This window comes from Mobula hypostoma, chromosome 2, assembly GCF_963921235.1.
Source record: "Mobula hypostoma chromosome 2, sMobHyp1.1, whole genome shotgun sequence".
NCBI classification, from domain to species: domain Eukaryota; kingdom Metazoa; phylum Chordata; class Chondrichthyes; order Myliobatiformes; family Myliobatidae; genus Mobula; species Mobula hypostoma.
The window spans coordinates 52,584,379-52,610,876 of NC_086098.1; the positions used below are offsets into that span (position 1 = coordinate 52,584,379).

A 26,498-nucleotide genomic window follows, 5' to 3' on the forward strand; every position below is an offset into this window, starting at 1 on the left:
CGAAATGCTTTACGCCGAAGAAGCAAATACCAGTAATCTATATGGGAAATTTTTTTGAGTGTTCCTAGACCCAAAAAAGTTATTAGAAACAGTCTCTGCGGTAATGACCATTGCTTCCTTGAATAAATCGCCATCAGTAAAAGGCTTCTTGTGTTCAGCCATAAGGTGACTTACACGAAATGATGCTTCAATAGCAGCCTTATTTTGAGCAGCTTGTTTTGTGGAAAACGACTGCTGGGCCTTCAACCCCAATTTCAGCTCAACTTTCCTGGCATGAATTGCGCTCTTTGGGAGGTAGGTTTCTTTAAATTCCTGGTGGTTGGTGTTGCGGTGCTGCTCCAGATTCCCTCTTATAGACAGTGCTTGTGTTTGGTGGCACAACATACATACTTGTCTTTCACCAAGGTAAATAGAAATTCCTCTTCCCATTCTGGATGGAATTTGTATGTTTTCGCCTTCTTTCGTGGAGCCTCCACTATGCTATCAGGATATCACGATTGCCGATTGCGTCACCTCTGATCTGAGCCGACATTTACGTGCCAGGCAGCACCTAATTAATTAGCTTGTTTATTTCGGCTTTTTTCTTAAAAATGTGCTGTGTGCGTCCCGACTACCGCTGTACCTCTGCCTGCTTCGCGGCCCGGAAGTTGGGGACGATGCCGTATATTGATGTTTGCGACAGTCTGTACTCTTATCTAATCTGACTGGTCACTTTGATACAGCACAGGCTCCACTGAAAACGCGGTGCATGGCGGGGGAAATACACACATGCGCACTGGGCAGAAAGTACGGAACTAAACCCCCGCAACCCAGAAACAATCTCTCTTTACAAACAGCTTGTAGCGAAAATATTGCTGGATTACCATTATCCTAATCAGTATTACTTATTTTTATAATGCTCACATTACAACAGTATTTGTGTATTTATTTCTGATTTTTCATTGGGATCTACTGGGACAGTCTCAAAGATCGACCGGTTGGCGACCCTACTCTGCAGAGTCCTGTGATTGAGGGAAACACAGTGCCCATACCAGACAGTGATGCAGCCAGTCAGGATGCTCTCAATTGTGCCCCTGTAGAAAGTTCGTAGGCTTTGGGGGCACATAACAAATTTCTTCAACGGTCTGAGGTAAAAGAGGTGCTGTTTTGCCTTTTTCACCACACAGCCTATATGTGCAGGCCACATGAGACATTCGGTGATGCTTATGCAGTGGAACTTAAAGCTGTTCACCCTCTTAGTCCCAGGTCCATTGATGTCAGTAGGGGCTAGCCTGTCTCCATTCCTCCTGTAGTCCACAATCAGCTCCTTTGTTTTTGCAACATTGAGGAAGAAGTTGTTTTCTTGAAACCACTGTGTCAGGGTGTTGCCAAAGAGAATTAAAATGATCAGATCAGAAAAATATGCAACCTGATTGCCTGAGTTTGCTTAAAGTGATTGTTCTTGAGTCAATACATATCAAAGAATGTTCAAGGCATAGATTCTATATTCTTGCAGAAACACATTCTTATCCTAATAAAATTGGCACTAAACCTGTGCAGCTTGACATCAGCCTGGAATTTTCTAGAAATTTTTATTAACCAGCAAAACGATGCTGCAATGTTAGTTCCTTCAGTGGAATTTTGCATAGAACATATCTTTGCAAGCATTGGTACTTCATTGCTGATTCTAAGAAATGGAAGCCAATTACATGATTTTGCCCTCTTACAAAAGACCAGCTCTCAACATTCCAGGAATCTCTTATATACTGGACCTGTGGACATTTGCACTAGGAACTTGCATGTGGTTCAAAACCAAGTGATATTCATACAAATGTGATCTTGGTAAAGGCATAGAATTTGTCTTTTCTTAAATATAAATGAAAGCTTGCTCTGTACCTAGCTAAATTTGACCCCTGATATACTGTACTTGCAGAAGAACTGGATGGGCCTCAGCAGCAGGAGACCGTGAATGTATAGTCAGTGGCAACTTCATTAGGTAGAGGATGTACCTAATAAAGTGACAACTGAGAAGAGTACTGTGCATATGAATCTCTATTTAGATGATCATTTTGATTAGTGGAGACTTTAATGGTGACAAGTTGTTCCAGGTAATGGGGTTTGGCTACACATCTCTCTATGGTCCATAGCCTGGTTCTCAGTACGTCTGATTACATTCCCATCTCACTCTGGTTAACCATCTGAACCCAAGTCCCAGCAAGGCACCTGACCCACTATCCTACACCCCTGCCTCTGGCCACGAGACTGCTCACGTTCCAGACTATTGACTCTGCCCTTACACCTGATTCACTGCATTCCTGTCTGCTGGCTTCCGTGACAAATTTATTCATGCTCCTAAATCCAGAGCTGACTACACACTTGACCCGAGCCCCTGATCACCCGTCTTGCATCTTGTCAGGCACGGAGCACACGTACTCTTAGGAGTATAGAATGCTAAAGAATCAATACCTTCTGGATGGAGAAATTTATTCCTATCTCTCCCTATGTACTTACTTTGAAGTTCATAGAAATATCAACCCTGCATCTCAACTCCAAATTTTATATGTTTTCATTAAGTAGCAGATATGGTATCTTATTTGTATTACTTCATGAACAATATTTAAGCCTGCATCAGCAGACTTTCTTTGGAGAGATAGTAATTACGTTTAAGTGAATTATTCACTATCCTTCTGAATTGTCTTAATAACTTACCAAAAAAATGCAAGGCTAGGAATACAGTAACATTCTTGTACCATGAAGCTGTTATTAGAAGAAAGGACGTTGGACTATTGCACTCATCTTCCCCGTGGTGTAGATTTATGTCCCAAACATGCTATAAATGTCAAGATAGTGAAAACTGAATGTTAGTGTGTCCATATATCGACAGGCAATGCATTTGCTGAGTGGAACAAAATGCATTCATCCGCATTGTATTCCTTTTCTTTAGTAGTTTTGTTGGCATATTGTGAAACTTTGCTGGTAAGATGCACTATGTTCATTTGCAAATTATTTTGATTATACTTTTACCATTTAAAATCAAATATTTTTTTTCCAGATCAGAAAGGGTCCGTTTGAAAATTGTAAGTGTTGCTTTTCTCTGTTACTTGTTTTAAAAGCCTTTCACACAATATCTTTCTTAATGTTTAATGCATTCATTTGTAATTCTTCATTAATTAGATTATGAAGTGGATGTTAGCAATTTAAAAGAGGATATCCCACAGATAAATGCAGGTAATTTATAAGACTTAGAACAAAGAATGCATTCTCTACTAACTTGAAAGTTAAGTCTCTTAAATTTACTCGTACATCCTTCTAAATTTCTCTGGATTATTGAAAATTCTCACAGCATCTTTGATCAACATGTAGAATTTCTTATAATATGTTTTTCCGATTACCTTTCTGATAGAATCCCAAAGGTTTTTGCTTCAGGGAGACATTGCAGTAGTTGTAAGTATGATATGCATTATGTTGATTCATAATAGATTCATTTGTTGTACCATGCTGTCATCTTTCATGGAATATTGATTTCCTTACTTTGTTTCAGCGAGAACGGAATGCTGATATAGACCCAACAAAGAGATGGACATTCCCAATTCCATACATTCTAACAGATAGTCTTGGTAAAATTTTATTTATAAATTATTGATAATATGGAGGTCTTCACACTCATTATTAATGTCCTGATTTAAGCATCTAATATTATATGAATGATTAATGTGCACATTTGAAATTTCTCAATAGTATTTTGCAGGAGAGTGGTCAATCTTGTCCATACAGGGCAATTTGAAATGTTTACATTGACAACTTTAGGGACTTATTGAAGATAAGCAATCAGAATTCAAAAGTGAAATATTGCTAAATGGACAGAGCACTTTTTCACTTTTGTGTTGACTAACAAATTTATTCACTGTTGTTGTTCATTGTAAAATAAATCAAAGCCAAATCATTTTTGACCCAGAATGATAGGCAATTTCTACTGCACATGTTGTAGCCCAGAGGATGATCATTTCGCTTCATTAACTGTATATGCTTTCCTAAAGTTAAATCATGGGATGGCAAAAGATGAATGCATAACGTGCATATCTGAAATTTCTCCATATTATTTTGCAGAAGAGGGGTCAATCTTGCCAGAATTCTGAATGATGTTTGAACAGAAAACAAAGTTGATTCTTCAAAACATTTTAAATAGTTGAAAACATGAAAATAAACGTAAACAATAATAAAAATATCAAATTAAGATATTGTTACTTCTTTCTCTAACAGAAGCACAAAAAAAACCTCTAATTAATAGTTTGCAACCACGAGGAAATCTGCAGATGCTGGAAATTCAAGCAACGCACACACAAAATGCTGGTGAATGCAGCAGGCCAGGTAGCATCTACAGGAAGAGGTACAGTTGACGTCAGGACTCCTGATGAAGGGTCTCGGCCCGAAACATTGACTGTAACTCTTCCCATAGAAGCTGCCTGGCCTGTTGCATTCACCAGCATTTTTTGTGTGTGTTGCTCAAATTAATTGTTTCCTGGAACATGATTCCTAGGGACTCTGAGCAAGTTTCTACTCAGTGGCTGGGCTCCATGCAGAGCCCATTCACAGAGCACAACAGAAACATGTCAGTGAGCATATGCTCAGGAGTTGAAAGACATAGTGGCACTTACACTGAGATTTTCCAGAAAAATCCATTCTCATCATCTCATAAGCATGAAGTAGCGGTATTTGGGTATCATTTAAAATCATCTTTAAAGTAGCTTTTGACCATTACAAGTGAAGAGATTTATGGTCAAACTCCTTCATTTGTTATATTTACCTAGCGTTGGTTTATTGTGTAAAAATACTTCAAATGAATTGCTTAAATTCTGATTTTCAGAGTTAAATGCCAAGGGCATCATCTTGGATGTGTTTGAGCAGTTTCGCTTAAAGTCGTGCATTGATTTTAAACCATACGAAGGAGAGAAATCTTTCCTATCTTTTAAAAAGTTATATGGGTATGTATAAAACTATACAGTTTGATAATTATTTTTTGCATATAGACTGCACCAAAGAGTCTCAGTTTCATAAAATAGTACAAACTGTGTGCTGTTTTGACTGTGAAAGAAGAGAGCCAAGTATTATTTATCTCCTTTCAGGTACTCTGCAAGTATTAAACAATATAGCAGGTTCATGCTGTAAATATTGACCAGTGCTTTAGATTTCTAGCATCTGTAGTAGTTTGATTTACCCTTGCTCCACCTTTTCTATTAACTTAACTTTCTACGTTTGCATTCTTAATTTTCCCAAATTTATCTTCTGCATATTCATCTCTATCTCTCATTAAAAGAGTCCTCATCTGATCACTCTGAAATTCTCTTCGCAACTATTTAAACCTAAAATCTGTATTTAATTCTCTATGATTAATTGATGGCAGATATGTGAGTTATCTTTCTTCCTATCCCTCTCCATATATTGATGGGCCTTGGTGCATTAAGCATGATGTACAAAGAAGAAATATTGTTGATATTGTTCAAAAGAGACAGCAATGTACTTTTAAAAATCTTCTCTAAATGTAGAGACAAAAACTAAATTAATCTTCAGAAAATCTCTGGGAAATTTTAGAAAGAAATTATGTTTTAAGTTGAAAAAAAAGAGAAGAGAGACTGAGAGAGAAATAGGAAAGATCTGAAACACAACCACTACTCATCTCATTCAGTCTCTCCTGGCCTACACCATGCCCCAGCCCTTCCCTTTATTCTCCTTGTCCTGCTCATCTTTTCCATAACGTAAGGTATAGTGTGGTTCGTAACTTGATTTGCCTACACCAGGATCAGGAAGAAGATCTCTGCACTCCATTTCAAGCTACCTTTGGAGATGGTTGGAGGCTCGTCTTTTTAATATTGTGCAGTGTACATTGACAGTCGAATTAAATATTTGAACTATAGCTGAGTTTGTGGCTCTCTGCAGGTACCTGGAAAGAATCCTTGCATATTCCTGCAGCTTATTTTAATCATGAACCTGGCGTGCATACTATTTATGATTGACATCACAACAACAACACCAAAGATCTGATGCTATTTTAATAACAGCATTGCAGTTCAACTATCAGAGATGAAATCTCTGAAATTCTTGAAATTCTTTTTCTTTGCAGACATCCACGAAGACAGAAGGGAGCCCCAAAGAGTGAGTGGCAGTTAAAAAGTTAGAACCCCAAAGCCTCCCCCCATTCCCCTCCCACGCACAAGCAGCAGCAAGGCAATTATCCTCCCCCACCCCTACCCATCTCTACAAAAATAAACATCAGCACCCTCCACTCGCTGAATACACAGCTTCCGACAGTTGATCTGTGCTCCTGATGCTTCATTCTTTCCTGCGACATTTCAGTCAGTGGCACTGGCTTAGAATCAGCTCATCCTCAGGGCTGCAAAACCTCACAACCTTGAAAGCGTGCTCGTTTTCTGGGCCGCGTCTGTGAGGTATCGAAACGCGGCCGGTTGTGAGCTCCTGGGAGCAGTTCCCACCACAGCAAAGAAACGAGGTCTGAGTGTAACTTCAGGTCGGGGTCTTCAATAGAACCCCAGCCACCCTGAAAGGGAAAAGGAGAGACATCAAAGTTAGAAATTAAACTGTTTTCATAGATGAACACAAAGGAGTCACATTTTAGCACCAACATGACTCCTCCTCGGCTATGTCATGGAAATATGGAAATATGTCCTGTACGTTGCTAAAATGACCATATTTCAAGTGTATTTACTGGATTCTAAACAACTATATTTTTTCTTCTTTGTATGTAATTGTCAAAATACTGTCTTCATTGAACAGGTGCTGGTCTTTTATTGGTAATAACCACAAAGGCCAAGATTTGTCCATTGGTAAAGATTGTGACAGTAAACCTCTTATTGAGCATGAAATTCTGCATGCACTAGGATTTTACCACGAGCACTCAAGACCAGACCGTGATGACTACGTTAGTATTTGGTGGAATGAAATTCAGCCTGGTAAGGTTTCAAGTTAACAATCTCATAGGTATATTGGTTTAGTTGAGCATACTGACACAGATCTGAAAGGATCTGGGCTTGACCCTGTCCTGCGATGCTGTCTGTGTAGAGTTTGCATGATTTCTCCATGAACACATGGGCTTCCTCCCACATGGTAAAAACTTGCTGGTAAAGTAATTAGCTCATTCCAATGACTTCTGAGTGTAGGCTGGAGGCAAAAAGAATCAAAGGACAAATGATGAGCATGTGTATGGGGAATACGTATCAGGGAAATAGAGAGGAGATGGGACTATTGGGATAACTATACTGGGAGCCAAAGGGCCAAATGACATCCTTCAGTTTCAATTTATACATCAGGTATTTGTAATTTCTTTCAAATGATACTTTAATACCTCTAAGTTGCAAAAGAATAATAGGATTGCTTGGTTATTGGTATAAAATCTGTAATTCTAATTAAATAAATTTGATATTTAATCTAATTTTGAAAACAAATTACCCTTAACTGCTGCAGAATATCAATGTTGTACTTTTATTCAGGTTATGAGAAAGGTTTTAAAATGTATGGCGATGACATCATTACTGACCAGAATACTCCATATGATTATGAATCTCTGATGCATTATCCACCATTCTCCTTCAACAAAAACAATAGTGTGCCAACCATCACTGCAAAGATACCAGCGTTTAATGACATTATTGGACAGCGATTAGACTTCAGTGCTCTTGATCTGCTGAGGTTAAATCGAATGTATAAATGCAGTAAGTTCAGTTTTCAATTCATTTTCTTGATGACTATGGTCCTCTTCAGGGATATTGATTAATTTTGATTTTCACATAAACTTTTATCTCAGATGCCACTCTCACACTGTTGGACCAATGTGCATTTGAGTTTCTTAATATCTGTGGCATGATCCAGGGAGAACAGGATGCTACCGACTGGGTTCATGTGAAGAGCAGTCCTGGAAATGAAGATCATACTATAAATGGAAAATGCAGAGGTGAGTGTGAACCATCAAGTTCTTTCAATTGCCCATCATCACCTAATCCACCATTCTGATCCTGGCGCCTGTTCTGTCATGGGGAAAGATCATGGCTGACCTGGATCTGATCAACATTTACCTGCGTTGTTTGCATAACCTGAAATAAACTTGACTAAAGAAATCTCAGTTGTGACATTTCAGATTGGCCTAAACAATTGCTATTAAACTCATTCTGATAAGGGTTTAAAGCTAAATTTTTTCTGTAATTTCAGTTTGATGTGGTATCAGAAAAGTAGGTAAAATAACATTTAAATACTTTCTAATCTGTAAATATCTGAAAAAAATGTGATATTAAGGCAAATTATATTTATTAGATGACTGTTCAAAAGACATGAGACAATTATCCATACATAAGTCACGAAAACATGTTTTCCCTTTGTCTTCCATGAAAGAAAAGCTTGATCAGTTCTGGATGGTTGGAAGAAAAAAATGCATATAATAGGACTTGATAGGGTAAATTTATTCAATCCAAAAAATTTCTGAAATAGAAATCATATTCGTATTGTTTGTTTAGTTATTGGATTAATCATTTGTTTATTCAGTTTAATAAGTGCAAAGGGAGTGAAGCCCCTAAAATAGAAGCCAATGAGAACCCCTGTACAGAGTCGCACTCGAGGTTCACCCATTGTGGACATTGAATTTCATCCAAATCTTCTGTCCAGAACGTTAGATATCGAATATTAATTGCCCAATAATAGATAAGGCCCAATAAGGTTCGGCAATGCCAAACCGCCATCCTTTTTTGATTTCTGTAAATATTTCTGACTTAATGTAGGATTTTTATTCTGCCATATATATGAAGAAATTTTAAAATCAATAATATCAAAAAATGATTTGGAGATGAAGATTGGTACCGCCTGAAATAGATACAGAAATTTAGGTAAAATAATCATCTTAGTAGCATTAATTCGACTAATCAATGATAGGGACAATGAGGACCATTTAGTAAGCAGTTGTTTAACATGAAAAATTAAGTGTAAAAAGTTAACTTTAAATCCATCCTTATGCTTCTGAGTAATTTTAACACCCAAATAAGTAAAATAATCAGTAGCCACTCTAAATGGTGATTGTCTATAAATTGGAACTTGCATGTTTAATGGGAAATGCTCACTCTTATTAAGATTCAATTTATAACCAGAAAAACTACTGAACTGAGCAAAGAATGATATTACTGCAGGGATGGATTTCTCTGCGTTAAGGATATATAGTAACAGGTCATCTGTATCTAGTGGTACCATATGCATCCCATTCCCACGAATAATGCCAAATATATTGGGTGAATCACGAAGAGCGATTGCCAAGGGCTCCAAGGCAATATCAAGTAGTAAAGGGTTTAAAGGACAGCCCTGTCTAGTACCTCGACAAAGCCTAAAAAAGGGGGATCTCTGATTATTACTAAGTACAGAAGCCAAAGGTGTATGATATATCAATTTAATCCAAGATATGAATTTTGGGCTAAAATTAAATTTCTCAAGCATATTAAAAAAATATTCCCATTCAACTCTATCAAACGCCTTCTCGGTGTCAAGCAAAATAATACATTCTAGAGTTTTAGATGAAGAAGTATATACAATGTTTATTAACCTCCTAACATTAATATACAAATAACGATTTTTAATAAATCCTGTCTGGTCGTCAGAGACAATTTGTGGCAATACATTTTCCAATCTAATTGCTAATATTTTGGAAAAGATTTTGGAGTCCACATTCAACAAGGATATAGATCTATATGATACACATTCAGTGGGGCCTTTATCTTTTTTAAGAATTCAAGAAATAGATGCTTCAGAAAAGGATTGTGATAATTTTCCTACAAATAAGGCATCCTTAAAGATTCTACATAACCAAGGAGAAAGTAGATTTGAAAGAGAGTTTTAAAATTCTACTTTATACCCATCCAGACCGGGTGCTTTACCAGAATAAATAGAAGAAATTGCTTTCTTTACTTCTTCTGTAATGGATGCATCTAGTGTTAAACATCCATTAAATGGTAATTTTGGAATATTCAATTTCCTTTAAAATTCATGCATTATGGTAGAATCATCAGGAAATTCTGATTGGTATAAAGAGGTATAGAATTCCTGAAAAGATTGATTAATTTCGTCTTGGTCAACCATCAAAATACCATCCTGTTTACGAACGTTAATAATCTGACGTTTAGCTGAAGCAGCTTTCAGTTGGTTGGCCAGTAATTTACCTGATTTATCAGCATGTATATAAAATTGACTCTTAGTTTTAAGTAATTGATTTGCAGTCGGGGATGTTAATAATAAACTGTGTTGCATCTGAAGTTCAACTGTCTTTTTATAAAGCTCAAGATTAGGAGCAGCAGAATTTTTTTTATCAATTTCTTTAATCATAATCAACCAATGTACATGTTTCATTATTAATTCATTTTTCAATCCAGCAGAATATGAAATAATTTGTCCACTGATGTATACTTTAAAAGTATTCCATAATATCCTGCTGGAAATTTCTTCCGTGAAGTTAGTTGAAAAGAGAAAGGTAATCTGTTCTTCAATAAAGTTAACGAAGTTTAAGTGCTGAAGCAGAGTAGAACTGAACCGCCATTGTTGAGCGCTGAAAGTTACATCAGTTAATTTGATTGATAGCTTCAAGGCTGCAGGATCAGAGACGGCCATTGAATCGTACTCACAGGCAGTAACAGACGAAACTAACGGAGCGTGCATAAAAAAGTAATCCATTCAAGAGTAATTATGATACACATGAGAAAATAATGAGAACTCTTTATCGTTAAGATTTAAAAACCTCCAAATTTCTAAAATTCTGGAGTCAACTAAAAAGGAATTAATAAAAATAGTGGATTTGTTTGGAAGTACCTGATTGGGCGCAGATCTGTCCATTGAGGGATTCAGGCAACAGTTAAAATCTCTGTCCATTATCAACGTATATTCATTTAAATTAGGAAGAGATGCAAATAAGTGCTTAAAGGATTCAGGATAGTCGGTATTTGATGCATAGATATTAACCTGAACAACTTTTTGGTTATAAAGTAAACCAGTAATTAACAAAAATCTACCATTCAGGTGTGAACTTGTTTCATAGTGAACAAATGAAATTGAGGAATCTATGAAAGTAGAGACTCCTTTCACCTTATCCTGTGAGTTGGAGTGAAATTTTTTTTGACTTTCCAAGACCTAAAAAACCACCGATTATCCTCCTTCCTCACATGAGTTTCCTGGGCAAAGATAATCTGAGCATTCAATGCATGAAAAACTTTAAAGATCTACTTCCGTTTAATCAGATGATTCAAACCATTAATGTTTCATGAAACGAAGTTAATAATATTATCCATTTTACTTGAATAAGCCATATGGTATGTGAAGGATTAACTTTAATGCATTGGAAACTCATAAATCAGGAAGATGGAAAAAGGTTTAAAGGGGAACCGGAAATTATGACAATTAGGAAGAGATGCAAATAAGTGCTTAAAGAATTCAGGATAGTCGGTATTTGATGCATAGATATTAACCATAACAACTGTTTGGTTATAAAGCAAACCAGTAATTAACTCATAAATCAGGAAGATGGAAAAAGGTTTAAAGGAGAACCGGCAGTTATGACAATTCAGACATATTTGTAGTTTCAGATCAGCCCAGATGAAAAAACTAAACTAAAAATAGCCCCACTTCCCATCCACAAAAGCCCGAAAATTGGCCAATAGACAGCCAGAAAGCTATCTAGAAACTCCCCTACCCCCATCTCTCTTGAAGGCAAATCCCCCAAATTGAAAAGAATGCAAAATACAACCCACACTCAAAACATTGAGAAAAGAATGCCATAAAAAACAGCACATAAATGTTAAAAAGAACAGGTGTTTGCAAAACATTTTGAAAGGCGAGATCTTGGAAAGCGAAACAGAATACAATCTTATTACTATTTCAGGATAAAAAAACATCAATCACCAAATCAGATTCTCAATTATTTTCAAAAACGAGCAATTGAAAAAATAAAATAAAATAATAAAGGGGGAAAAAAGGAACATTAACATAAAAGCATGATAAACATTCATACTTCAAAACAAAGTACGAGTATTATCAAACCAAGGGCAAAATCCTTCAAACTTTGATAGTCCAGTTCAATGAACTGGTTATTAACTTAGAAATTAAATGAGTAGAGATATGAAGAAACAGTAAATTTATTAGACTGCTGAGATTGAACATTGATCCTCAAGGAACTGATGAGTTTCGTCCATGGATATAAACCATTTACGTGATTTATCAGGCAGAACAACCCTTAGGTGAGCTGGAAATAGTAGAGCTGGTTGGAACTTTCTTTGATAGAGCTCTGACATCACCGGTTTAAAAAGCGCTCTTTCTTGCATTACCTCAGGACTGTAGTCCTCAACCAGACAAAAGTTGAGGTCTCCGTGTTCAATAACTCCTTTCCGATGTGCAATTCGAATTAAATGCTCCTTGCTATGCAGATAGTGGAATCGGAGTAAACAGGTCAAGGCTTCAACTCTTTAGGAGGCTTTGCTCTTAAAGCCTGCTGAACATGATCAAGTATAGGAGGAGTAGAAAAAAAATTGATCCGAGCCAAACACGTTCAGAGCCGAACACGTCCATTAAAAATTGAGAAAGAAATTTAGTAAGGTCACCACTCTCAACGTCTTCACGGTGTCCTATTACTCGCAAATTCTGTCTATGACTGCTACTTTCCAGGTCAATAATCTTGACTTTATACTGTTCCAGTGCTTGAGTGATCGAAGTTAATTTCTTTCCCAACAAATCCAATCTACGATATCTCTGTCTACCAGCTTCATCGAGTTCTGAAATTTGCCGCTGTTGTTTTTCACTCTCCCGCTTAAGTGCTCCCAGTCTACCTTCAATCTCCTTTAACAATACTTCCAAAGTAGAAAATCTTTTATCGAATTTATCATCCAGGAGCTTCGACATAGCTTCCAAAGTGAGTTGAGACTGTTTAGGCTGCTTAAAATCACCTTCTCTCCTTCCATTTCCATTACCTGCTTCCTTGCCTTTGGTTGAAGCTTTTTTCCCTCTGGTATCCATTCCAGTGATAAAAATCAAAGTTCAAGCATATAAAAGTGTTATAAACACTTTAATATAGATAGTAAAAGTGTGGTAAAAAGATTGAAAAATGATCGGAGCAAAGCCAAAATGCAACTTACTCCATCTAGTGCCCCAAGAGAACTTAAGAATTGTTTTGTTGTACAAAAAAAAACGATAACAGTTCTGAGGTGCTGCGTTTTTAACTATTTTTATCTAAGTATGTCCAATAAGAATTGAAATCAAAGAACAGAGAATTCTACAGCATTGTGACTTAGAATTCTATTTACGATGGATGGCTTTCCTGCTGATAAGAAAAGTTTTGGACCTTGTAATAAATGATGCAAAGCGGTAATAAGACCACAAGACCATAAGATATAGGAGCAGAATTAGGCCATTTGACCGAATGAGTCTGCTCCACCATTTCATCTTGGCTCATCCATTTTCTCCCTCAGCCCCAGACTTCCGCCTCCCCCTCCAATATACCTTCATGTCCTGACCAATCACAAATCTATCAACCTCTGCCTGAAATATACATAAAGATTTGGCTTCCACAGCTGCCTATGGCAATGAATTCCACAGATTCACCTCTCTCTGGCTAAAGAAATTCCTCCTCATCTCCATTCTAAATGGATGCTCCTCTATTTTGAGGCTGTGTCCTCTGGTCTTAGACTCGTCCACCAGAGGTGTATAAGATGATGAGAGGCATTGATCGTGCGGATAGGCAGAGGCTTTTTCCCATGGCTGAAATAGCTCACACAAGAGGGCACAGTGTTAAGGTGTTTGGAACTAGGTACAGAGGACATGTCAGGGGTAAGATTTTTATGCAGAGAGTGGTGAGTGCATGGAATGGGCTGCCAGTGACGGTGATGGAGATGGATACAATAGGGTCTTTTAAGGGACTCCTGGATAGGTACATGGAGCTTAGAAAAGTGGAGGGCGATTGGTAATCCTAGGTAATTTCTAAAGTAAGGACATGTTTGGCACAGCATTGTGGGCTGAAGGGCCTGTATTGTGCTGTAGGTTTTCTATGTTTCTGTGTTAATAAGGAAACTTGGCAAATGTGAAAAGCTACACAAGTAACTTCTGACAGGCAATAGCATGAATGATCTATTGAAAAAAATGGAAGGAATATACAGGATGATGCCAAAGGGGATTGATTGCATTGTTGGCAGAAGGAAGAAACAAAAACTTACGATCAATGACATAACAATGGACAAACTAGGACTGGAACAAAATATAATTGCACATCAGAAGCTTATTTTAGGAATGCTGTATAATCAGCAGCCTCTAAACTGCTGAGCAATCACCTACAGACATCTACTACATTTTTACACTCAGTTATGTAAATATCAACTTAATCAATGATCCTGTTTTCTTTTATTCAATTAGAAATAAATGGTTATCCTATCTTTAATTGCTTCTTTAATTTCAGATTAAGAGTTTGATTTGAAACATGCTTCATCCTGACGTCTATCATTTGATATAGATGTGTAAAACTAAAATTATTCTTTCTCTTGTCACCAATAATTTCTGCATCTTAATTTGTTCCATAGTTGTAAAACAATGAATGAATCTGAGGCTTTTTTTTTGACTATGTACAAAGAGAGTTCCACTTTCTCCAGTTTCTAACAAATTATTGAAATTCTAGACGCTGGATACTTCATGTACCTTGATACTAAGAATGGCAAGGCAGGTCAAAATGCTGTTCTGGAGTCCAGGATCCTGTACCCCAGAAGGGATGAGCAGTGTCTTCAGTTTTTCTACAAAATGACAGGCAGTCCAATGGATAAGCTCGTTATATGGATGAAAATGGATAATGGAACTGGAACTGTTCAAAAACTAGTTAAAATTCATACATTACAAGGTATGATCTTTTTAGACTGATAACCTATTACTTCATTTGTCTATGTTTGTCCATTTCTCTCTAAATCTGCAAGATGGCACAGGTGAATCATGGCAATATTCTGCGGGCTACATACGACCTGTTGGTGCAGTCTTTCATTGATTCTGTTATGCTTATCAGATTTATTTAGTATGCCTGCAAGAAAATGTATCTCAGGATTGTATATAGTGACAAATACGTTCTTTGATAATAAACAAGGAAGAAGCTGCAGATGCTGGAAATCTGAGCAACGCACACAAAATGCTAGAAAATCTCAGCAGGCCAGGTAGCATGTATGGAAAAAAGTACAGTCGATGTTTTGGGCCAAAACCCTTCATCAGGACTGGAGAAAAGAAGATGAGGATTAGATTGCAGGAGTAAAGATTGGAGTAATTTACTCCTCATCTATTTTTCTCCAGTCCTGCTGAAGGGTCTTGGCCTGAAATGTCAACTGTACTTTTGTTTATAGATGCTGCCTGGCCTGTTGAGTTCCTCCAGCATTTTGAGTGTGTTACTTTGAGCTCAAATCTCTCCAATCCATATTATTTGTCCAAAAGTCTAATATCGATATCAAAGAATCTACTAATCTCTGTCTTGAATATGCTTAGGGATTGAGCCAAATATTCAGTACACCCAGGTGAAGAATTTCCTTCTCACTTCTATCCAGTCTGGCCAGCATTTATTTTAAAATTATGACCTTTGGTCTAGATATCCCAACCGGGGAAATATCTATACCACATCTACCCGATCAAGTACCCTACTTCTTAATGGCGACCCTCTCAATTATTGGTCCAGTCTCCTTAATTTCTCATCAAATGCCAAGCTGGCACTCACTTTCGCCACAGACCTGTTCACAATATTTTAAATGTAGTTTCATCAATGATGTATATAATCAGAGCTAATGCTCTCTACTCCTCTCTTTTACTCTAGTCTGCCTACAGTAAAACCCAATGCACTGTTTGCTTTCCTAGTTGCTTGCTGTACCTGTATGCTAATTTTCAATGTTTCATGCATTAAGATGCCCAGATCCCGCCCCCTTAACATCAGCAACTTTCAATCTCTTACCATTTAAAAAAACACTCTACCTTTCTGTTTTCCCTACCATTTGATATCATACATTTACACAATATGTTCCATCTGACATGTGTGATCCAATCTGTCAACTTTTCTGTATCCCTTTACAGCTTCATTACATCGTCCTGACAGCTCATATTGCTAGCTAGCTTTGTATCATCACCAAACTGGAAATATTACACTTATTACACAAAATGCTGGATGAACTCAGCAGGCCAGGCAGCATCTATGGAAAAGTGTAAGCATTGCTGTTTCAGGCTGAGACCATTCCTCAGGACTCATCAAGTTCTGAAGAAGCATTTTGGGGTATTAAGGGGTTCATATGTTTAGTGGTGGTGCCACACTATAGGTGGCAGTGATAGTGTTAATTGCGGAGTTGATGATTATGGAAAGTGAAGACACTGATTAAATGGGGAAACGAGATTCTCTAGATGCCGGAAATATTAAGCAACTCAAACAGAATGGAGGGAAATGCACAGACAAGTTTTCAGGCTGAGACCCTTCACAAGGCCTGATCTTGAGTCCTGATGAAGAGTCTTAGCCCAAAATGTTGACCTTTCATTCCTCTTCAGGCAGGTTGCCGCTCTTGCTGAGTTCATTGAGAATTTTGTGTGTTTTCCACGAAGAGTGGGTTCAGGAGAGTATCAAGTGGAGAAGTGCAGTGAATGGGGTGGATGCAGCTGAAGATCTGCTCATTAAGGATAATCAATGATGAAGGAAACCAGAAGCAAAGGTGTGGGAGGTAACATTATTGAAGTAGATATAACAAAGATAGAGGAAACCGGAAACTAGCACTGTCCTTTCAGGAACTGGCGAGAGAGGGATTGTGGCCAAGAAAGTTATGGGTTTGTTGGTTTTTCATAAATGTTGAATACCTATCTATCCCTGAAATAGAGAAGGGGAAACTAATGTAGGGAAAGGAAGAACCTGATTTGAACAGTGTGTAAATTAGGACAGAGTAGAAATTGCCAGTGAAACTGATGTAAATTTCCATTTCAGGGTGTGAGCAGGAAATAGCAGTGATAGTGATCAGTGTGAGGAACTTGAGTATCATTGGCTCAGAGAACTTTCTGAAAAATTAGCATCCATAACAATTCCTTATTCCATAGCGACACCTTTAATCTGGAGGGTTGGTGAGCTTTAAAATCTAATAACAGAAACTATCCAAGTAGTATAGAAACCAAAGTTTTCACTATTTCAATAAATAATTACAATAAAATAATACTCTGAGCATATGTTGATGTGCTGGTTAGAAAGAATACTTTTATGTTTAGTTATTCCAGTCATGAAACTACTCATTTTCAGATTGGTACATTTTGTTTCACTTCACTTCATCTGAACGTGCTTTACTCCCGGTACTCCTGGAGATTTCATCAACCACATTAAATTCCATGCCTTGTATGATAAATCATTCTGATGGTTAAAACTTTGACAAATATTTCATGTTTTTATCATTTATTTCTTTCTCTATAGCGGATGGCAGCCATTCATGGAACATTGCCCATGTGAAATTCAATGCGACAGCCAAGTTTCGTTATGTTTTCGAAGGAATAATTGGTAACTCCAGTGATTCTTCAGGTGGTATTTTCCTGGATGATGTCACACTTACCGAGACCAAATGTCGTTATACTGTCTGGCATGTAAGGAACTTCACCAAAAAGCTTCAAAAAAATTATAGGAGGACCATAACCAGTCCATGTTTCTATAGCCCGGAAGGATATCGATACGGTTTAACTTTAAGACCTCATTCTCATTATGAAAATTATACAGGGATCTTTTTTCACCTATGCAGTGGTGAAAATGATGATATGCTTGAATGGCCAGTTGGGAACAGGCAAGTTACCATTACAGTACTGGACCAGCATCCTGATGTGAAACTCAGAATGTCGTCTGCTCGAAGCTTCACTACGGATGGAAGTTATCTTCTACCCGGTGAGAAAATAAATGCAATATCTCTGTTACAATTTTAGCATCTGTTTGAAATGGATTCTATAAGAAAGAGCTTGAACTTTGGTCAAACTGTTTCTCCTTGTTTTCAGTTAGTATAAACAGGGGTCCCCAACAGTTTTTGCACTGCAGACCAGTTTAATATTGACAATATTCTTGCGGACCGGCGACCGGAGGTGAGGGGTAGGGTTGCCAATGGAGAAGAGTAGCAGTCAAATGCGTGTTTACCCCGAGAAAGACTACAATGACCAGGAAGCCTTGCGCGGGCACCAGTGCAACACACCAATACTGCTGAATCAGTGGGAGCCCTGGGCTTGTTTCCCTGCAACATTGAGGGGTGACGGGAGACAGCGATACCCGAAGGGTTTCCTTATGTCCAGTCTATGACGCAGTTTAGTTTTCATTGCATTCATTGCAGAGATATGTTGGAAATGGAAGCAACGTTTTCAATGCTTTCGTGGCTATCTCAGGATATTTAGCCTTGACTTTGATCCAGAATGCCAGCAGAGGTGTAATGTCAAACATACTTTTCAGCCTGCCGTCATTTGCAAGCTCGAGGAGCTAATCTCCTTCCCGCACTGACATGGATGACGCGAGGGTCATGACCTCGCGTGCGTTCATGCTCAACAGTGGCCGTGACAGGGAATGAGGAAAGATACAGCTGACTCATGTCACCAAATCATGTCGTTTCCTCGCGGCCCGGTAGCACATGCTTTGCAGCCCGTCACCTGTCCGCAGCCCGGTGGTTGGGGACAGCTGGTATAAAACATACACATAATGGACACAGGTGAATAAATATGAGTGAAAATAATCAGACACCGGGAAATATGAAACACAAATATTTTTTGTGCTTGTTTCACAGAGAATCTGAATTTTTCTTCATTCTCTAGTTTTAAATCTCTCAGTGCCATACACACACCATGTTCATAGTTTCTATGGGTTGTATCTCCATCCTCCTTAAGCTAGTTCCCAAACTATTAACCACTTAGTGGTGTCTCCTTGTTATTTGTTTACAAACTCTGCGAGGGCAGCATCTATTGGCCATTTGTACTTACACACTGAATCACACACTTTGCTATGGGACTGAAGTCACCTAGAATGCAGGCCAGGTTAAGAATTGGTTTCACTTTCCCAGATGGGCCTTAATGAAGTAGGTGAGTATTTATTAACAATCAAATAACTTCACAATCACTAGTAATGTTTGTTTTCAGTACTGTTCTCCTCTTGAAACCTGGGAATTTAGATTTAGATTTAGATTATGAAGACACGCAGTCCTCTTTCATTGTCATTTAGTAATGCATGCATTAAGAAATGATACAATATTTCCCCTGGAGTGATATCACAAAACACAGGACAGATCAAGACTGAAAAACTAACAAAACCACATAATTATAACATATAGTTACAACAGTGCAACAACACCATAACTTAATGAAGAACAATCCATGAGCACAGTAAAAAGTTCAAAGTCTCTCAAATGTCCCACATCTCATGCAGATGGGAGAAGGAAGAAAAACTCTCCCTGCCATGCCCGACCACAGTCCGACTCTGAGTCGTCCTAAAACTTCGAGCCTCCGATCAACTCTCTGACACTGAGTACCAAGCACCATCTCTATCCGAGTGATTCGACCTCAATCTCGGTTGCCAACAGCAGGCAAAGCTGGGGTTTTGAGGCTGTCCCTCCGGAAGATTCTCGATCGCACAGTAACAACAGCAGTGAACGTGTGTTTCAGAAATTTCACCATATGTTCCTCTGTGCTTTCACGTCTGTCTCCATCAAATCAGAATTGTCCACGGCCCCTATTTAACGGATAAGAATCACTTTCACCGGAGGGCTGCGCACACGTGACGTGCTGCTATCTCTTCTAAAAATTATTTACAGTTTGAACTTCATCCTTTCCTTCTTTCAATGAATCTCAAAGTGGTATATGGTGGCATACAGCTCAGGTACATTGGTATTAAATTTACTTTGAACTTTAACTTTTCCTTCTGTCTCTAAAGCCACAGACTAAACTTTGCTACGTGCCTTCGTTATTTCACTATATAGTGAAGTCTTGAGCAGCCTTCCTAATTAGGGGTGGCTGGGAGTTACAGAGGTCCATTGGACAGGTGCCTGGATAAGGTGCGGATTTCGGGGCAGCACCATCAGAGAATCAAAACTGAGTTTGAGGAGATATTGTTAAAGATCATACAGTTGGTGTGGCACATTTAGTAAATTGGGGCAAGTGAAAAAGGATGGGGATTAGAGGGACCTGATGATCAAAATATCATGGCAGAGAGTGGAGATCACGAGAGTGGAATACTGATTGGTGGGGTCGAGGTTATTAGGCTATTTAGGAAATTTGTTCTCAGTGATCAGGAAGTGCGACAATAGCTGGGTCTGGATAGAAGTCCAAGGAATAGAACTGCAGGTAGTACATCACTGAAAATTCAGTACGTCTTGGTTTTAATCAGACACCCAAAATATGTTTCTTCATCCTGCTCCTGATCTCCATGAGGAGACAGCAGTGGACTGCAATGTTGCTGATTCACTACTGGATTTGACATTGCTTTGATTTTGTTGGAGATCCCAGGGGAAAGGAATGGAAGGGCATTGAAAGATAAAATCCTTTAGTTTTAATATTTCCTTATAATATTACAAACTACTTAAATATTTTAAATGTATCAAACCATTTAATTGTTTTTTTCTATAATTTCGCACTTAAAATGAAAATATAATTTTTTGCAATTGAGATCACACTAGTCGGCTCAGGGATATGGAGAATTATTGTGACTGGATCCCATATCTGGACTAAGTAAACATAGATGTCATAAAAGATAAAATACCAAATTGAATTAAAATATTCTTTTTCTAAGAATGTGCTGATTAATTTCACCTACTATTTCTCTATAATAGTTTATGGACAGAAGACTAAAATGTACTGCTATCGATGCAATAATGTTCTTGAATGTAGATCACGAATAACCATTATTGAAGAACCTAATAGTTCAGTATATTTTTCATTCCAAAGTTTAGATAAGACTTTTTAATAATGAAAAACCCAGGTGAAATCCATTGAAGAGTTTGTTTCTGGCGCGGATCGACTCTAAACTCAGAAATGACCGGGATTCCCTTCAGTTTGCCTATTGCCACAACTGGTCAACAACAGATGCTATTTCATTAGGTCATCACTTAGAGCAAGATCATCTGGACAACAGTCATGCACATGATAATATGCTGTCGTTTGACTACAGTTTGGTGTTCAACACCTTCATCCTCCCCAAACTGATCAGCAAGCTCCTAGATCTGGGCTTCTGTGCATTCGTTTGCAACTGGATCCTTGACTTCCTCATCAGCAGATCCCAATCAGTATGCTAAGAGTATCTCCTCTTTGTTGATCATCAAGACAGATACATCTCAAGACTGCATTCTTCGCCCCCTGCACCATTTTCTTTACATCTATAACTTCATCTCTAAGCACAGATCCAATACCATTGATAAATTCGCCAATGGCACAACTACTGTTGGCCAGATCACTTGCGGCGATGAGTGAATATACAGGAGTGAGATAAAGCATCTAGTTGAGTGGGGCCACTATGACAACCTCATGGTCAACATCAACCAAACCAAAGCAGATGATAAGAAGCCTGAAGTCCCACACCACAGGTTTAGGAACAGCTTCTTTCCTACAACCATCAGGCTCTTGAATATACCTGCACAATCCTAACCCTATCTCAGCAATGGAACACCATAGATTACTTCTTGCATTGCCATGGATTTCTATTGCACCTTTGCTTTTTGATATTACAGTCTTACTTTAACAAACATGGTATAATTAGATCTGTAACATATATGGAATTTTTATTCTGTGTTTATTTAAACCTTTGTACTAGTGATGATGTTGCAAGGAGTTTTTAAATCTATCTGTATCTCACTGTCCTTCTGAAACTGATAATAAACTCAACTGGAATTGTTAAATTTGAGATTGTTACACGATTAAGTTGTTAGATTTGCTTCATATTTCCTACCAATATGATTCTGCACTCTGCTTTAGTATTTAAGGTAGCATTAAATGACCTAATATGTATGACACTGTTTAATTACAGAGAGAGTTAACACCTCCTATTGGGACAAGCCCACATTAACTGGAGACTACGATGTTGCATGCAACTGTTACCGAAGTTCCACCTGGGGATGGGCAAGATTCATATTACACAGGGATCTCCACCGCAAAAGTTTCTTAAGAAATAATGACCTCATTATTTTTGCTGAGTTCAATGGTAAAGTTTTTTCTCATGTTTTCTCTTGGTGTGGTTGTTACTTTTCCATCGCGGACTGAAAGTCGGGTTTAGAAAGCTGAGTTCTGTGCTTTATTGTTAACTTCATCTGATTTGAAGTTGTTTAGGGATTTTTGCAGAGAAATTAGTTACTTGTGCAAGTAATAAATATTATTGGTCAACAAGTTGATAACAGTCAGTTATAAGGAGAGCTCATGGCAGGGACACATGAATGAGAAACTTGGCTAAATTTTGCAAGGCAAATGGTATTGTTGATGGGTGTATGGTTTGAAGAACTGGAGGGGGAAATATGTGAGAGTCTACCTCCAGTTGCCACTTTTATATGTGGTAATTTGACATGCTGCTTTTTCAAACACACTATGGAAGACTGAAGGGGTACGGTACACTGCACATTCTGTTCTTCTTAATGGTGAAGAAAAATGATTGAAGCTTATTTCTCCAATAAACCAGGGGTCAAAAAATACAAAGGTTTATGCACTGTTAGTTAAAAAAACAGCTGACACACCTAACAACTACGAATTATGGATCTGGAGTGGGATTAGTTTACTGGTTATCCCTCAGGTGGGATAATCTAATCAGGTAGCACTTCCTCTGGCCTCTCATTCCATATTGCATGCTGCTCTGTGTAACATAAAATAGCTTCCATAGTTCCTATTAAATATTTTCCCTCTCACTTTAAACCCAACACTTCTATGTTTTGGTTCCCCAACACTGCAAAGAATATGCTATGTATACACTCATAATGAGTTTATATGTTTCATCAAGTCTCCTCTTGCTCTTCTAAGTTCCAATGGATACAGAGTCACTTATTAAATGCATCAAACAAACTACTGTGAGATCGTTCCTTCAAAGCTTCTTCTCTGGTGTGGATTCTGAGGCAATGAATGAGCGAATGTGAGAATCGCAGACTCCACATGTGGGGCAGCAGAGAGCTAATGGGAGAGGAGTTTGGTTTTGTGAGGTGGTGTGATTCTGCCCCTACTTACACCGGGACGTTTGTGTGCTCTCAATACATGACCTCAGGACTCACAATATGATCCTGAAAGTAACCTCTCCACTCAATATTGCTCAATGCAATGTGCTATTTTGAAGCATTGCCACTTTTTAAGGAACATACTGTTCCTATTTGGCCGTGCTGTTCCCCTCCCTTTCTCTACCTCTCAGACATTGTTAGACTCACACCTAACACAGATTGTTGCCCTTCATTGTAAATGGTAACAATAACTTCCAGGATTTTTTGAACTAAACTGAGAATTTCATTGGGTGTTAAACTTGCAACCATGTGGTTCCTGAATCAGGGCCACTGGGGTGACATTAGCAGCAACAATTGCCATATGCAACGTAGCATAGTCTGTGAACTATGGACTAGGGGGCACATACACCCTCAGGTGGCTTTCACACTTGTCCAAAGTTGGAAAGGGATGGATTAGACTCAATTCATGATTCTCACACTCATGAATGACCTGCATAATGGATAATGGATAATGGCACAGAAATGGTTGGATGTGGTTCATGCCATACTTTCCGTATCCAGAGTCTTGTCTAATTTGATGCTTGAAGAAGACACTGGAGAGAAGCTCTGGATGATTGAGAGAAGACCAAGGGAATTAACCCAGAGATTATAGAAGAAAACAGGAAAGAAACAATTATCAAAATGCAAAAATCTATCGCTGAACTTAACTAATCTTTTTTTCAAAGATCTGACTCCACTGATTCATACAGAAGTGCCAATTCAGCCCAAGGGTCCTCCATTAAGGCATCGGCGAGCAGTAGAACATCAGCTCTACTCAGCAGAGCATCAGCTACAAAGTCCCTTCAGAGAGCAGTGCAGTCCTGGCTATTGTCTGAATGGTGGAATATGTGTTATTGTGAATGGGAAAGCAAGTTGCAGGTAGGTGAAGCTTCTGCAACTCATGTGTGGGTACTTTGAAGGAGCAAAATAGTTATTTTGCAGGGTTTACTTAGAAAATTTTGATGACCTTTTGTCTCAGTTTGCACTATGAAATCTGATTTCTCTGATTCCAGAACCACAGATGTCCATTTGTTACAAAGAACTGATCTACCCTTTTCTGAAATGCAAATTACTTTTGTTGAAAGCCAATCTCAACAATATTTGAATTTGCTACAGCACATGACAATAGGACACATGTCCTACTAAGTTGATAGAGTTATTTGATATCAAATAGTCCATACAGCTCAACATGTCTATGCTAACCAAGTTGCACATCTAAGCTAATGCTATTTGCCTGCATTTGTCTCTTTTTCCTCATCATTTTGTTTCCATGTAGCTGTGTGAATACCTTTTTAAACATTGTAAGTACACCTGTAATAATGGCATGATTATAAACGTTGTAGCAAAAAAAAGTATACAAATATATGACACTGCTGGGCAAGAGAATATTGATGATCATCAAGCCCACGTTGTATTCCCCATGCTAGCATTAGTTCAACTTTATTGATAAATATTGCCTACCTGACCCATTAGTCCCATGCAACAATCTTTAACACAGTATAATCTTTAAGGAGACGTGCAGCTCCAAGCGAGAATAGAATTTTCCCTATATTTGTGTTTGATAGAAGATGGGCAAGATTCAAACAGGATAAAGCCTGCAGAGGTTGGAAATCCAAACAACACACACAACATGCTGGAGGAATACAGCAGGTCAGGTCGCATCAGTGGAAAAGAGTGAAATGGGAGGACTAAGCAATCCATTTTGTTTGGGTAGCCCTCGCAGCCCAAACTACCATTCTCCCTAATGCCCTATATCTCTTTCCAGTTTCATCAAACAAAATGCAGAACATGAAATTAGTATGACCAAAAGCAATTAATTGTAACTTCAGAAGTTGCTCTTATAGATCAGGGCCACTGGGTAAACTGCTCCTTACAACTTATCCTGGCCATTATCTGATGACACATTCTCAGAGTTGCTTTTTACGGCTCTACACAGTTTGCATTATTGGTATAGTAGAGAACTATTGCTCACTGGGAAACCTAGGTAAGCACATGAAGACTGTAGAAAGGATGTGTTAGTGAACTTGGATGCTGTTAGATGGGGGGATCTGTATGGAACATACTGTAACCACCAGCATTAAACTGTTGGACATAAAGGCTGTTGTTTGTGCGATATTGTTATGTCATACTCTGTAATGTTGTTCCGTTTTAGGTGTGCGTCAACTCAAATACACCAGCACTTTGGTGATCGCTGTGAGAGAGCACAGGTTCATGGCACAGTCCTGGGAGTACTGGTTGGTGCAATTGCAGGTGTACTGGTGTTGACTATTGCTATTATTAACATAATTGCCAGAAAACGAAATTAAATCATCATAATGCTCATAGATGGATTATAAATTGAAATTTTCACTAATTTACAAATCTTTTAATGTCTTGCAAGAACTTGCACGAGTTTTGTGTTCAATGGTAATTTCATGAAATTTGGTTGTATTTGCATCTCCTCACATTAGACATTACTATTTTTTCTAATTGTATTATGGGTAATAAAGCATGTAATAAGTAATTGAGTCAACCTGTTAAGCACTGCTTTGCTTTGTAGAGCTTTTACAATAAATTATTATGCCTGTTCGCATTTCCTGAAGCTTGTGTGTGAATTTATTCTTTAACATAATTTAGAGTTAAAGCAGACAACAAGGCTGGTTGAGCAAGGGAGTCCTGGTCTATAGAAAGTGACTTCAGATGAGATGAGGAGCTGTGTAAGAAAACAATTTAGTAGCTACCTTACAAGGAATCTGATTTAAAGGGGAGTGGATGCAAAAAGAACTTGTGTAAAATGGTTGATCATCAATATACTAGACACATTGTAAAGATCAATGAGCATAGGAAGATCTAGGAAGTATTCAGCACTGATTTAGAGCACTGTGGAAGTGTTCTTTTGTGCCAGGGTCATCTTAGGAGGAAATGATAATCAAACATATAAGGTGCAAAAAAAGATAAATGGGTTTGAAGTCTTATAGATCTTTAGTTAATTTAATGCCACCAAGTAGGAGAGTTAGTGTTCTATTTGAAGAGAGGTGTTGAGAATTTACGCAGTAGCTTTAATCGAACATCTCCACCGATTTCTGGAAGTTATAAATTTGCCACGTGTGAAAGAGGCAGATCACCATCGTCATCATCAGCATCTGGCGCCGTGTCATATGATGTGCACGATCGTGGTCTATGACCCTTACTGTTCTTGGAAAATTCTCCAGAAGTGGTTTGTCACTGCTTTCTTCTGGCCAGTGTCTTTACAACACGGGTGACCCCAGCCATTATCAGTACTCTTAAGAGATTGTCCGCCTGGCGTCA

The 26,498-nt window shown here is 38.1% G+C and overlaps 1 protein-coding gene across 1 annotated transcript; it reads left to right on the forward strand.

Moving 5' to 3' along the window:
* The first annotated feature begins 2,827 nt into the window (after positions 1-2,827).
* On the forward strand, positions 2,828-25,781 carry LOC134340201 (meprin A subunit alpha-like). Its single transcript, XM_063037180.1, has 14 exons — positions 2,828-2,955; positions 3,032-3,056; positions 3,154-3,207; positions 3,383-3,423; positions 3,521-3,596; positions 4,844-4,961; positions 6,769-6,944; positions 7,482-7,703; positions 7,796-7,942; positions 14,666-14,881; positions 17,447-17,905; positions 22,007-22,180; positions 23,897-24,089; positions 25,363-25,781. The coding sequence occupies exons 1-14, from the start codon at positions 2,890-2,892 to the stop codon at positions 25,514-25,516; spliced, it is 2,121 nt and encodes a 706-aa protein (XP_062893250.1). The 5' UTR covers positions 2,828-2,889; the 3' UTR covers positions 25,517-25,781.
* The last annotated feature ends 717 nt before the right edge of the window (positions 25,782-26,498 follow it).